The sequence below is a fragment of the Anguilla anguilla genome, chromosome 10 (genome assembly GCF_013347855.1).
Source record: "Anguilla anguilla isolate fAngAng1 chromosome 10, fAngAng1.pri, whole genome shotgun sequence".
Lineage (NCBI taxonomy): Eukaryota > Metazoa > Chordata > Actinopteri > Anguilliformes > Anguillidae > Anguilla > Anguilla anguilla.
This window is the reverse complement of record NC_049210.1, coordinates 15252695-15265861: the sequence shown is the minus strand read 5'-3', so window position 1 is coordinate 15265861 and position 13167 is coordinate 15252695. Positions and strand designations below refer to the sequence as shown.

The window sequence follows — 13167 nt, the reverse complement described above, 5'->3', positions numbered from 1 at the left end:
GAACAAACACTAGCAGCAGTGAAACAACTTACAGGTCGTCATCATACGACATATTCTGATTGGATGAACTAAACTGCTGTTTGAAGTGCAACTGGCTATATATCCACAACAGTTCTACTGTTGTTTGGTACATAATATACCCAGTAGGGGCAGGCCAGGGTAAAGGGTGCTTTAATACTCAGACATGATGCGATGGCTTATCAATGTGAAGCATGTGTTACCCTCGGGAGCACTGGCCTGTGCTACATGGGAAAGGGTGTTGATAATGTGATGCTACAGCCCTCCGTCTGACAGATATGAATATAGAACATGGCCGCAGCCAAAAGAGATGGGTGTAAATGAAAGTGAAGATAGCTGTGGGTGTGTGTGGGGGGGGGGGGGGCTCTACTGCGCCAGGCCGGTTCGTATGACGATGTTTTTGGCGGTCCGCCGGTTCCTACGTGGCCGGAGGCGGAGATCCTCTCCACGGCGGACGGCTGCAGCAGGGGCAGGTCCATCTGCACGTCCGGCGAGCCGGGGCAGGAGGTCGGGGTCAGGGACCCCTCCATCCAGCTGGCCTCCGTCAGGGGCGTGATGGTCCCGTCCCGCCCGTCCTCCGACAGGTCCATCCAGTCCAGCAGGTCCCTCTTGTCCTCCTCCCTCGCGGTCGTGTCCGGCAGCACCTGGCTCCGGTCGGCCGCCAGGACCGCCGCCTCGCGCACCTCCTGCAGCACCTCCCCCTCCGGCGCCCCCCTGCTCTTCTCTGGCTGGCTGAAGCTCATGGCCAGCAGGTTGTCCAGGGCCTCCTCCAGAGAGGGCTCCGTGCTGGGGGGCGGTTCCTGATTTTTGGGCTTGGTCTCGGGGGTAGCGGGTGGAGACTGAGCTGTCGCACTAGAGACGGGCAACGGTTCATCGGACTTAGAGGCAGGAGGTGGTGTCGAGATGGGTGGAGTAGCAGGCTTAATCAGAGGGACAGGAGAAGGAGACGTGGACTTGGCAGCAGAAGCGGGAGGTGGGGTTGGGGACTTGGTGGAGACGGGTGGAGTGAGGGACTTGGATGAAATGGGAGACGAAGAAGAAGACTTGGCAGTAGAGAGCGGGGGTGGAGTTGGACTCTTGTGACACACCGGAGGAGTGGAGGGTTTGTGATCGGACGCGGGCGTGGGACTGGGGTCTTTAGCTGCGGCAGAAGACGGAGGACTCTCTGGGTGAGGGGGTACGGGGCTCCCGGAGGCCTCGGTAGTGAGGGACAAATTGGGACGGGGGGGTGACAGGGGCCGGTGGTCTGAGGTGGGGGACAGCACCACCAGGGTCTCTAATGGAGCACTCAGCATGGAGGCCGAAACATCGATCACAGCGTCCGACTCGGGCTCTTCCGCCTTCGGCTCCGGGGCGACAGGCTCAGGGCCCTGGGTGCTGTCAGAGGAGGGCGGTTTGGGGCTGGGGCTGGAGGCCAGCTCAGGAGCGGGGGCGGCGGGGGGGTCGCTGGGCTTACTGCCGCTCGCTGGATCCCCAGCCTCCACAATGTGCAGCTCCAGGGTGACTGGGGGGAGGAGAGGCGGGGACTCGCAGGTGGAATGGGTGGGTGGGAGGCTAGGGGCGGGGTCTGCAGGGACAGCTGGTTTTGGAGGGGCGGGGGATTCTCCTCCCTGTTCAAGGGGGGGCTCCGAATTGAGAGACCCCAGAGAGCTGGGCTGGAGGACAGGCAGGGAAAAAAGAAAGGAAAGGAAAGGAAGGAAATGGACAGGAAGGAAAGAGGAAACATGAAAATGAAAATAAGGGTGCAAAATGTACAGCAGGATAAGAATTTTAAAAGCCTCTTCGTCAGCTGCATCAGATCAACAGCTGTACATCAAACATAAAACAAGTCCCTCTCTCCCCCTGGAGTCATTTATGTGTAATTCAAAGACCCATAAATGGGGCCACGCCACAGATTTGGACAAGGTGATTAATTGGTTTTCAATAAATTACCAGATGAAGTGCCTCGGGCAATAAATTTAACAGCTACTTAACTTGATTATTTATGGCTCAGAATGCTTACAGGTTTGAAACCTAATCCGTGCCCAACTCTGACCACAGCTTCATTCCCACACAAGCGAGAAAAGCCGCCAGCAAACCTTCCGCCTTCCTCCCCCACATCTTCCACAGGTAGACATCTGCCGACTTACTCACGCTCATTATGTACACGGGTATACTACAGCCATTAGCAAATAGGTCATAATGACTGAAAGTGTTCGATGAGTCACTAAGCCTCGAAGACATCTGCACAGATATTTCCAAATTACACACAGCCATTTGCAATTTGTGCACTTTGGAAATTTAACTACGTGGATCCGGCACACACAGCCTGCAAGGGATCTGCTGGGGTCCTGGGTGGTATGAATAATGGAGCCTGATGCTCAGAAAATGGCTGATGAATCAAACAGCCTAAAAACGCAGCGAGGAAACCAAGTTTTTGATCAGCGATTGAAAGTCGCCTGGATCTCATCAGATATGTATGAGCCTCTCCAAGCCGCACATGCGACACAGGAGTTTGTTTAAAACAAACACCAGATTAATTGCAGCCAATCCCTTCTGCTTTGCATCATGCCGATCTCACTCTCTTGGGGCAAACTTCTGAGCAGCGATCACCACAGAGACAGCCTGAGTAAAGAACCGTTAAATCGTAGGCTATTGAAACTGTTATTTTTGCTACTACTTGCAATGCGGTTTTCACTTGGCTAACTGTAAGCATCTCAGCTGCATGTCAGGTACAGCCCGCTATCTTTTGTACAGTTTAAACGAAAAAAAAAAAAGTAACACCTGAACAATTTCACTTCCGCAGATGGTTTACAGTCGTTCTTCCGGTACGGCGCTCTTGTAGTGACTGGCTGGGCTTCACTGTTTCGCGCTTGTTTGCTCGATCTTTGCATTTAATAAGGTTTTAATGCGCTTTTTGTGTTCTTTGATGTTTCTGTACCTTCTAAAGTCTGCAGCACCAAACGAGAAATTTACCGCAAGCTGCAACGGTAATTTGTAAATTTGATTTTTTAATCACTGCTGCTGCCGACGCATGAAATTAACTGGCGCAACCTTTTACCTGCCCTGTTGTTTCTGCCTCTTGAGCGAACACGCCTAATATTGCGATGGAAATCGGAGACACTCGTGCTGGAATACTGCCTTGCCTTACGAAACAGGCCATGTTCTGTCCTACAGTTTAAGAGCAGAAAGCTCAGGATCCGTTCAGGACACCAGTTAAAGGGACTGTTCTCAATCATCATATGGTTTCATCCAAACCTATAACAAGGACAGGACAAACATGTTGACACTTTTTTTTTTCTGATGTTGAATTTTAACACATCGGACATAGAAGCTCTATGCAGTGAGCTGGCTGCCTTAAAGAAAAATTAAAAACTGAATTTATAAGACTGTGCAAATCATAATGACTGTTCCTTCAACTATCATGAGCAGGTTTTCTGTGGATGGATAAGAATGCCAGAAATAACGAATAAATTTAGTTATCCTCCGGTAAAACATTCCCAGAAACGTTATCCTATACAGCTTACAACAAAAAAAAAAGGGAAAGCTCCACCCATATAAGTCGATGTGCATAGTTAATGAGGGCATGCCAGTTGCACTGGAACAGGGACAACTGACATAAACAGCCAAGCCAGGTAGAGTAACCATACAATAACTGAAAGGGCTCATTTACAGGGCTAGGCCAGTATGCGAAGGGTTAACTTCCCATGCAGCCAGCCAGCTGGACATCTGTAGGTGTTGTAATGCTGTTAGCTAGCCAACAGGATGCTATTAACAAGCTAGCAAGTGAACTGAGTGGTTCTCTGAACTGGATTTTATTTCTTACTTTGAGAGCAGCTTGTAAAATGTGTTGTTCACGTGCCAGAAGCTCGCGTCCACAGAGACGTACAAGGTCAATACACTATTAATTTGACATATTATTCCGAAATTATGAGCCAGAGGTTTGCTGAGCTGCACGTCAGAACGGTGTTCCCTTTCGCTTGCTACTATACATACAAAATAAAAAGCATACGTACAACTGTTTTGATCATTCTTTCATGAATTGCATGAATTAGTAAAGTAACAATGCAGGTTCTTTTATCCCCAGATCAGGACAAACCAGTGGTGCAAATTGGCGAATCTAACTAACGCATTCGTTTAGAGATGCACCGTGGTCCAGAAACAAATCCTGACTGTGCCAACACTAAACACAGTTATTAGAGAGATGAATAAAATGAATAAAACTGTATTTTCACCAGATACCAATTAAAAATGAGAGCTTTCAACTTACTATGAAAGGAGAGGTATAGGGTTAAGGCCCTGATGCCAAAATTAACAACCCACACATCCGTCTCTTACACACACTCAATCACTCAATCACGCTGTCGCTCACTCAAAAACGCACATGCGCACACACACAGACACACACACGCACACACACGCACGCGCGCGCACACACACACGCACACACACACGCGCGCGCGCACACACGCACAAACAGCTCTGCACCTTAAAGTCTGACAGGGAGGCCATGAGCTCGTCCAGCTCGCGCGTGGCGGAGGAGGCGGAGATTCGGGCCTGCTGCTGGCTGGCCGTTTCCAGCTGCTCGTCCGCCAGCTCGTTCTGGACCGCCGAAGGCGCGGGGCTGAAACGCACAGGTTCAGACCGGACCGTCAAACACAGCCAACCAATCAACCGTTACATTTGTTCAGTCATCTACATCTGGCCAATGAGGACCTCCCTTCACAATTTCACCAGCCAATCAGATGTTTTCCTGATAATCAAGCAAGCATCTTACATGCAGGAGATGAAACCTGTTAATGAATGACCCTGAAGATCTTACGGGAGCATAAGATATGATAAGATTGTATTTTTTATTCTTCCTTTCAACGCCTGGCAAAAAGTATAAGCTTAATTTTTTCCCCTCAAGCATAGAATATCTTGACAAAATTACATAAATTTACTTGAATTAGAATTAAATACTTTAATACTTAAATACTAGTTGACAACTACACAAGGTTTTGAAGGGAGGTCCATTGAGATGCATGCTGGGTAAAAGAGCAGGGCTCACGTGGGGCTGGGGACGGAGCTTTCCAGCTCGTCCAGGAGGCTCTCCACGCTGGGCCTCACGTCATCGATCCCGCGGCTGCCGTTGCGTTTGGGCTTCTCTACGGTGGGAGGGGGCACCTTGACGGGGGCGGAGCCTCCGTTCTCCTGGGCGTAGTGAGTGGTGCTGCAGGACGGCAGGGGGGGAGCCGTTTCCTCTGCGGGCGAAGGACAGAGAGGCGCTTTACAAAACGGAGAGCACGTCTGTGACCTGGTCACACGCATTCGCCCGGCCTTGTAATGTAATGCTTTAGAGAGTCACGTGTCAATGTCGGTGTCAACACAAGAGTGCCAAGCCGGCCGCGGACGCCCAAGAGAGCCACACTATTTGTCAAACTGTTCAAATAAAGCATTCTGAAGTGTCAGCTGGCGAGCCTGGCCAGTGCAGATAAATCCTAACATGCGCCTGCATCCCCTCCCCCGGCCTCGCTCCGGGATGTGTGGAATTATGGGTAAGCGAGGGGGGGAGGGGACCACGGGCTACCCTTACACTCGATGCACCACGTGAAATTTAGCCCCATTTGTTATCCAGGCATAAACCGGTGGATATGAAATAAGCCCAGCGCTGTGTCCTGAATCGCCGGTTCTCTGGGATGGGTGGGTTTATGGCGCTCAGGCGGTCTGCCGTGTGCCTGTGTACCTGTGGTGGCGAAGGAGGGAGAGTTGTGCTGCACGGCGTTGAGCTCCAGGAGCAGCCGGTCCAGCTCTGACAGATTGCTGCCCAGGGAGGAGCTCATGGCCGCTGCAGAGGGCTCTGAGCGTTTATGCTTGTTGGGGAAACTGGAGGCAGGAGACAGAGAGACAGAGAGAGAGAGAGAGAAAGAGAGAGAGAGAGAGAGAGAAAGAGAGAGAGAGAGAGAGAGAGAGAGAGATCACACTCACCGACCAAACAAACCCGCACACACTCACACAAACCTCTTCTGCTACTGCTCGTCATAGCAGGCTCCATTTAGGCAATCATTGATCGCACCATGATAAGGGCCTGGCTAATGGGTAGAAATACACAGCAGCACCGAGGAAGGGGGAGGGTAGCGATTTCTTAACCCTTTAAGGTTACAGACATGCATTTAGAATGCTCTTAACTGCACATTCTAATGCTAATGTAATAATGAAAGCAATTGAGTTCTAGAACACTTAATTAGAGTTTTGGAGAAAAAAAATGACAAAAAACCTCTTTATAGGACTAATGAGGGTGGACAACAGTACAGAAACCACACTGGGCAAGTCACTCGCATGCAACACTGATACTGACTGCACGTACCACAGAAAACATGACAAGAATCTCCAAACATGAGACAGAGACTAAACTGCATTCAGACACATCAACAGTCACTCTGTGAGGCATGTTCTAATTTGGAATGTTAGTGTTGAACACAGAGAACCCCCTCATGGTAACGACATTCCTTCCGTCACTGGCTATAAAGATTTGGGCAGGATCCATGCCGCGTACCTGTAGACGTGGTCCTCTTCGCCGTGGGAGGGAGGCGGGCTGCTGCTCTCCTGGGACCACGAGTTCTTCTGGGCTGAGCCAAAGGACTGAGGGCGGGGTTGAGGGGGGGGGGGAGGGCAGAGCATTGGTCAGTTCCGCTTGTCCGTCAGCGGAAAACATGTCTAATCAGCATCGGCATCATCATAGCGACATCGCGGCTACCTGCTGGGAGGAGTGGTGCGAGGGGGGGTCAGTCACAGCTCCGTTGAGGGCTTCGGCCGTGGGAGGGGGGGGCACCGGCGGCGGGGCGGAGATGTCCTGGTAGGTGTTCCCGCCGGTGGGGTAGGAGTACGGCGTTTCATCCGGCAGGAACACCGGCCGCTTCGAGATGTGAGAGGTGGTGGACTCCAAGTCCGCCAGCAGAGCGTCTGGAGGCAGGAGAGAGAGAGAGGGAGAGAGGGAGAGAGAGAGAGAGAGGGAAGAGAGACAACATCAACCAAGAGAAAAGAGCCAAGAAGATGGAAAAAAGACAGTTTAAACACTGGGCAATACTAACATACTCATAATACCGAGGCCAAGAATATCATTTGTTTTGGAGTCGAGTGATGTTTCCTCCATCACAGGACACCAGTGACTTCTCACGCGTCTGAAGTCGGAGGTGCGGACAGCAGGAGCCACTAATCTCATTAATTAAGGTCAGCTGAATGTTGACAGTTTTCCGTCTTTAATTTTCCAAAAGGAGCCCAACGCGGAGGCCTACAGCAGGATTTGTGTACTGAAAGACCTTGTTTATTTGCAAAGCTAGGTCATTCAGTGCTCTAGGGCTACTGGAAAAATATCAAATAAAGCTCCATTCCTTCAATGGCGAGCTCTGCCCTGACTGCTGGTTTAAAGTCCATTTTTTAATATAAATCAGAAACAGAACACAACTCGCTTTAGTTTCAGTACAACCTCTTGTGCCATTTCCTGTCGTGTGGGACTTGGATATATGATACTGATGTTTGCCTAAAGAAACCATAACTCCCCTGATCCAAACAAAGGATAAACTTCCTTTATATGATCACAATTAGACAGCAGCATGATTTCATATTTGCATTACATATTGACTGAAGACGAATGCCAGCCCTGGAAGAGAGGCACAGAGTTCAGAGGAAAGTGAAGCCCTGAAGGTATGACGACTGTAATGACTGTGCGTCTGTGCGCAGACAATGCCTGGGTGTGTGAGTCAGGCTCATACCAAGCCCCCCACTCCGCGCCTCCTCGCTCCAAAAAAGGCCTGCTCTCACAGGCACCTAGCCCTACCACCGGCCCTGCGGTTAGTCACTGTCATAGCGCGCGGACACATACACACACATACACACACACATTCACACATTCACACGCACACACACACACATTCACACGCACACACACACACATGCCCACACACACATTCACACGCACACACACACACACACACACATTCACACGCACAAACCCACACACATTCACACATTCACACACACACACACACGCACATTCACACGCGCACACACACACACACACACACATTCACACACACACATTCACACACACACATTCACACGCGCACACACACGCCCACACACACATTCACACGCACGGGCACACACACACACACACACGGGCACACACACACACATTCACACGCGCACACACACGCGCATTCACACGCACACACACGCGCATTCACACGCACACACACGGGCACGCATGCACACACACACACACACACACACACATGGACATTCACAGACAGATGTCCCCACACACACACACATACACACACACACCTCATCACAAAGGAGATCTGAATCAAGACGAACCACAGAGATGGTGAAACGGCATTCATTACGGTAAAGTAAGGCAAGTCTCTGCGGCTACGCTAACAGCTTCCAGCTGATGAGAACAGGTGGCTTCACTGTGGTGTCAGCACTGCTGCCGCTGCTGCCGTAAGGTGGACAGACAGACAGACAGACAGACACGGGCAGCCAGCCAGGCAGCCCCGCAGCTGGCCTCCAGTCCAGGAGTGGTGAGTGGGATCACTGGAACGCCGGAGCAGAATAGCCTCTTACCTCACTCCATCGAGTGGCGGTCAATAATAGCCCGGAGAGATTCGCCCAAACGTAGATGGAGGGCGTTCACATGGACACAACGTGGGTGGCAAATACTCCGCAAGCCTGCTTTATGTAACCCAATCATTCCAGCTCTGTGCTTCCATGTAAAAGCCCAGACAAAGGGTTTAAGGCAAACAGCGAACCATGTTCTACCGTGTGCACCTTGCGTAAGCTTCAAACAGAAGTCAACGCGGACTAGGTTTTGGCTTCATCAAAGTCAGCACACCAGAAACAGAAACGGGAGACACAGGTCCTCAAACACACACACCTTAAAATGATGTTCTTTCACACCTGCTAACCACAAGGAGACAGAAGAGCGACAGAGAGGTGTGAGAACAGTACAGATGCACTGACGGGCAGCAGCCAACGGCTAATCTTCTGAAGTAAGACCTCATAACATGAGACAGAAAAGATTGTGGGGAAAGGCTAATCTTCCGAAGACCTAATAACACAAGACAGAAAAGACCTTGGAAGCAAGACCTCATAACACAAGACAGAAAAGATCTTCTGAGGCAAGACCTCATAACACGAGACAGAAAAGACTGTGGCGAAAGGCTAATCTTCTGAAGACCTCATAACACAAGACAGAAAAGATCTTCTGAGGCAAGACCTCATAACACGAGACAGAAGAGACTGTGGAGGCGGGGTTGGGGGGGGGGCAGCAGGTTGCTAGGTGAATTCCAGACTAGTCTTCCTCTGGACTCTTTTCGTTTTTAGCAGGGGTAGCAGGGGGGTACTCACGGCGCTGGTCCAAGCTGCCCAGAACACGGGTGCGAGAGCGCAGGCGGGGAGCCGGATGGGGATGGCATCCAGGACAGGAAGGGTAAAGTCCATATCCGAGCGGTGTGCCAACTGAGGGAGCGGCGTGGGCGGGGCCCCGGACACGCCTCTGCCCGCCTCTCATTCCCTCTGCGCTCGCTCTCTATCCCTCTCTGTCATACTTTGAGTTCACCGCCACTCAACTCAACTGCTTTAGAATGACAGCTTACTGGCTCGATGAGCATAAATACTCTGCAAGAGACCGCATTACAAAGAATGATGGACTTCAACTGTTTATCCTTTGCCCTCCCTCATAAAAAAGAAAAGGGTGTGTCCTCTCTATGACTCCCATCAACAAAGTACAGAACTATTTTAAAATCATTTCAAATGATCTCCCTTTATCTCTCCCGTTTAGACGCAGGAATTGCATCACTGTCAGTCAGAGCTGTGCCACCAGCACCATGCCAAAGGACCCACTGCAGCTGTGTGGCAGCCACCATTTACCACATTTAACGCTCAATTATGACAACTCATCCGGTTTGGCAAACAGAGTGCTCAACCGAAAACAAAAAGCCCCACCTTTCCCAGTGTTGAAATTTAAAGTGGCTGAAAATTTTCAAAACAGGTTCCTGATATCAAACTACACTGAAAACAGACATTGCAACAAGAGGGAACAATTTACATACAAGGTGAGAGAACAGCCCTAACTCAAATGAGGGGAGAAACTGACCAAAGAAAGAACTGAATGTGTGGAGCAGACACTCAGCAAATCAGAGGAAGACGCTGGTGTAGGCTACCTGTGTTTATAGCTTCTCTGCATACAAACTGCGCCTCGGGAAAAACAAAACGAGAGGACTGCTGGCATTAAGCTCGCCATGGAAACGACAGCACTCCGTCTGCTGCCTCAGACCCTTCCCACCATGCACCGTCGTCTGTGGAAATACCGTGGAACCCACACGACAACGACAAAAGCTTATTCACGAGAACACCAGGGTGACTCCGGTTCCGAGCTCTCCGATCCGGCGCGGGCTTTACTCCAGCGGTGAAGACCACAGAGGGCAGAAATCTATTTAAGGCCTTAAATCTGGACGAGTAAGTCAGCGCAAACGTCCTCAAAATAAAACTACCCCGCTCAAAATAATCTGCACCTGGCGCTGACACGTTTAACAAGGCCCCATAAACCAGAGAACTGGACCTCCGGCCACTCTATAGAATTCGACACTAGCACTGCGTCCACACCCCCTTCCGTCCTTCAATGCACTGCAGATACACCACGTGGCTGGAGTAAACTAGTCTAACTTAAAGCTGTGGGGTGGCTTACAACACATTTTTATTCAGCTTTTATGCTCTTGAAGAGACCCAATTGGACACGTTCCTGATCGCAAAAACATAACAAATAAAACTCAGTTTTTTGGGAGGGGTTTAAGAAACACAGGCCATTTTTCCTATACCAGCCATTAATGGGAAGGGAGGGCAGGGATATTAGGAGTTTTACCTGGAGGGCGGGGCTAGGGGCGGGGCTATGGGAGTGAATAAGATGCTATGGTTCTGTCTGAAGGGGAAACCAGTGCTGCTGAGAGACTGCTGGTGAATAGCAAGAGCATGACCCAGGGCAGGCGTTCCAACAACAATAACCTGGCCCCGCCCCTTCCTCAACCTCGGCACTGTACTGCCTTTGATTCCTGCGGTACGTGCACCAAATGTTTCCCTAAATAGTGACGAAACTCCCGGTCATCTCAAGCTTCACTGGTGGTGTAATGGCAAACAGGAAAGAACCGCACAGCTCTTCCAAAGGTGTGCCCCCGTCTGGAACAGGGCACGCCCTGACGGCGAGGCCGGGAGTGGGCAGCTTCACCCTGCGGACACAGCGCTGCCTGGTGGACACACTTAGGACTGCACGACACTCAAAAGCAGAACTCGAACAAAAGAACCCCATTCTGAGGATGATATTTCAGAATGAGCATCGTGGTATGGTAAACACATGTACAACTCAACATCTCAGACTTGTTAGTGTGAAACCCCACCATCCTCCTCCTCCACGCACTCAGTTTCTCCACAATGACATCGTCACACAAACCACGAAGGTAAAAAGCCACAAGTGGCTTTTCAATGTGACGTTCACACATCATTTTGTCACATGTCACCACAGCAACAGCGAAATCTTCTTTGAAGAGATCTGACCACTTTCTGGTCGTGAGGCTTGCTTGCCTGATGGACAGGATGAGGGGGGTCGGGTTTTAAGGTTCTCAGGACATGACCTGAACCGCGGCATCTCGCCGCTCAGTCTTCACACGCGCGACCCGCTTCCTGGGAAGTCACGCGGCTGCCAGCAGAACTGGGGCGTCCGCGTGTCCGCGGAGACGTCGGCCCGGACCAAATTAACGGCGTGTGTTTTAATTACTCGCCAGAGCTGGGAGCCATGTGGGACTCGTTACAGTCCTGGGCCCGGGGCCCCAGCCAGGGTGGAGCGTGGGGGAGTGGAGTTGGAGGGGGGCAGCGGTGTTTCAAGTGTGCCTCAGATGCGTCCCGATGGCCAGCAGACCGCGCTCCGCGCCCGCGTGACTGACAGGCTCAGGAGGAGCAGGGGCGGGAGCGGGGGGTGTTCCCTCTTTTAATCTAGCCGTTGGCCGGACGCCAGAGTCGCCATCTACTTTCTCGCCCCGCTGGAAGCATCTGGGGTCAGGCAGGGCTCGCGCGCATTTCTGGCACTCCCTCGCCTGCCTGCCTCCCTCCCTCCCTCCCTCCTCTCCTCCCTCCCTCCCTCCTCTCCTCCCTCCTCTCCTCTCCTCTCCTCTCCTGCCTCCACCTCCTCCCTCAGCGCAGTCAGCACACTTCATTTTCATTACTCTCTCCTTTCCTTGAGAACGCTCACTGCTACAGCCTCACCCTGCCCTGTCTTTGTGCTTCAGAGCGGGGCATCGATAGAGCACAGCCACAGCCCTCATTCCACAGAGGAAAAAACAGATTGACCACGGAGAAGGAATGCTTGCCTTCCGGACATTATCTCTGGCCACATTTTTTTTACTGCAGGAAAGAAGGGAGGGGGAACAAAAACAAACCTACATTACTCCAGACAGGATATCCCGCCTGAAAAACTCCACTTCCTGCATTGGGCATGCAACATTTCCTGTGGCCTGTATCAGTGCAGCAAAGTCTTTCTGTCACACCCTCACACACATACACATACACACAGACACACACAAACACAAACACACAGACAGACTTCACTCTCTCGCACACAAACACAGACACACACCCTCTCTCTCTCTCTCTCTCATACACATACACACACACCTCTGAACTGAAGCTTTTTAAAGAGACACCGCACTTTTTGTCTTTGCTCCCACAGTGCATTCCACCCTAATCTGCTAAATCAAATTAGCAAAAGTACAAAACTGACCTAAATTCATCTGCAAGGAGAGTCCACGGCATTTAATCTTTGTGAATAAAACAATAAGGACCTTTATGCCTTCACGCTATGGTCCCCTATTATATAACTGACATAAACACTGGTGAAAGCTAGATGAGCCAAGGGCTGCTCCACCTTGGGAGGTCATTTCTGCTGTCCGCTGTACTGTGAAACATCCTGAAGGGGGCAGTGTTGAGGTGTAGAACAGAAACAGAGAGACTGGGGGGACCAGAGGCCTTGGGAAGGGAGGGGTTTCCGGATGGGGACATATGTGCGGGGGTAAGCAAATTAAGAATGCAAACAAGTGCTGCAAGCCAAATTCAAGGCTCTAACACTTCACCATCTTGAGAGAG

At 51.0% G+C, this 13167-nt stretch overlaps 1 protein-coding gene across 3 annotated transcripts in view; it reads right to left on the bottom strand.

The window, feature by feature from the left end:
- Positions 1-13167, bottom strand: part of pxnb (paxillin b) — a 40525-nt gene that overhangs the window by 10472 nt on the left and 16886 nt on the right. Inside the window, exons 1-7 of one of the 3 annotated variants that reach the window (XM_035436105.1) lie at positions 9388-10046; positions 6734-6939; positions 6533-6618; positions 5723-5862; positions 5048-5240; positions 4486-4621; positions 441-1673 (exon numbers count right to left, since the gene is read on the bottom strand). In XM_035436105.1, coding sequence (XP_035291996.1) covers positions 441-1673; positions 4486-4621; positions 5048-5240; positions 5723-5862; positions 6533-6618; positions 6734-6939; positions 9388-9550 — 2157 coding nt within the window. In that variant the 5' untranslated portion in view covers positions 9551-10046. Of the gene's footprint in view, positions 1-440; positions 1674-4485; positions 4622-5047; positions 5241-5722; positions 5863-6532; positions 6619-6733; positions 6940-9387; positions 10047-13167 lie in introns of those variants that run through there. The other 2 variants (XM_035436106.1, XM_035436107.1) reach the window with 2 other exon arrangements.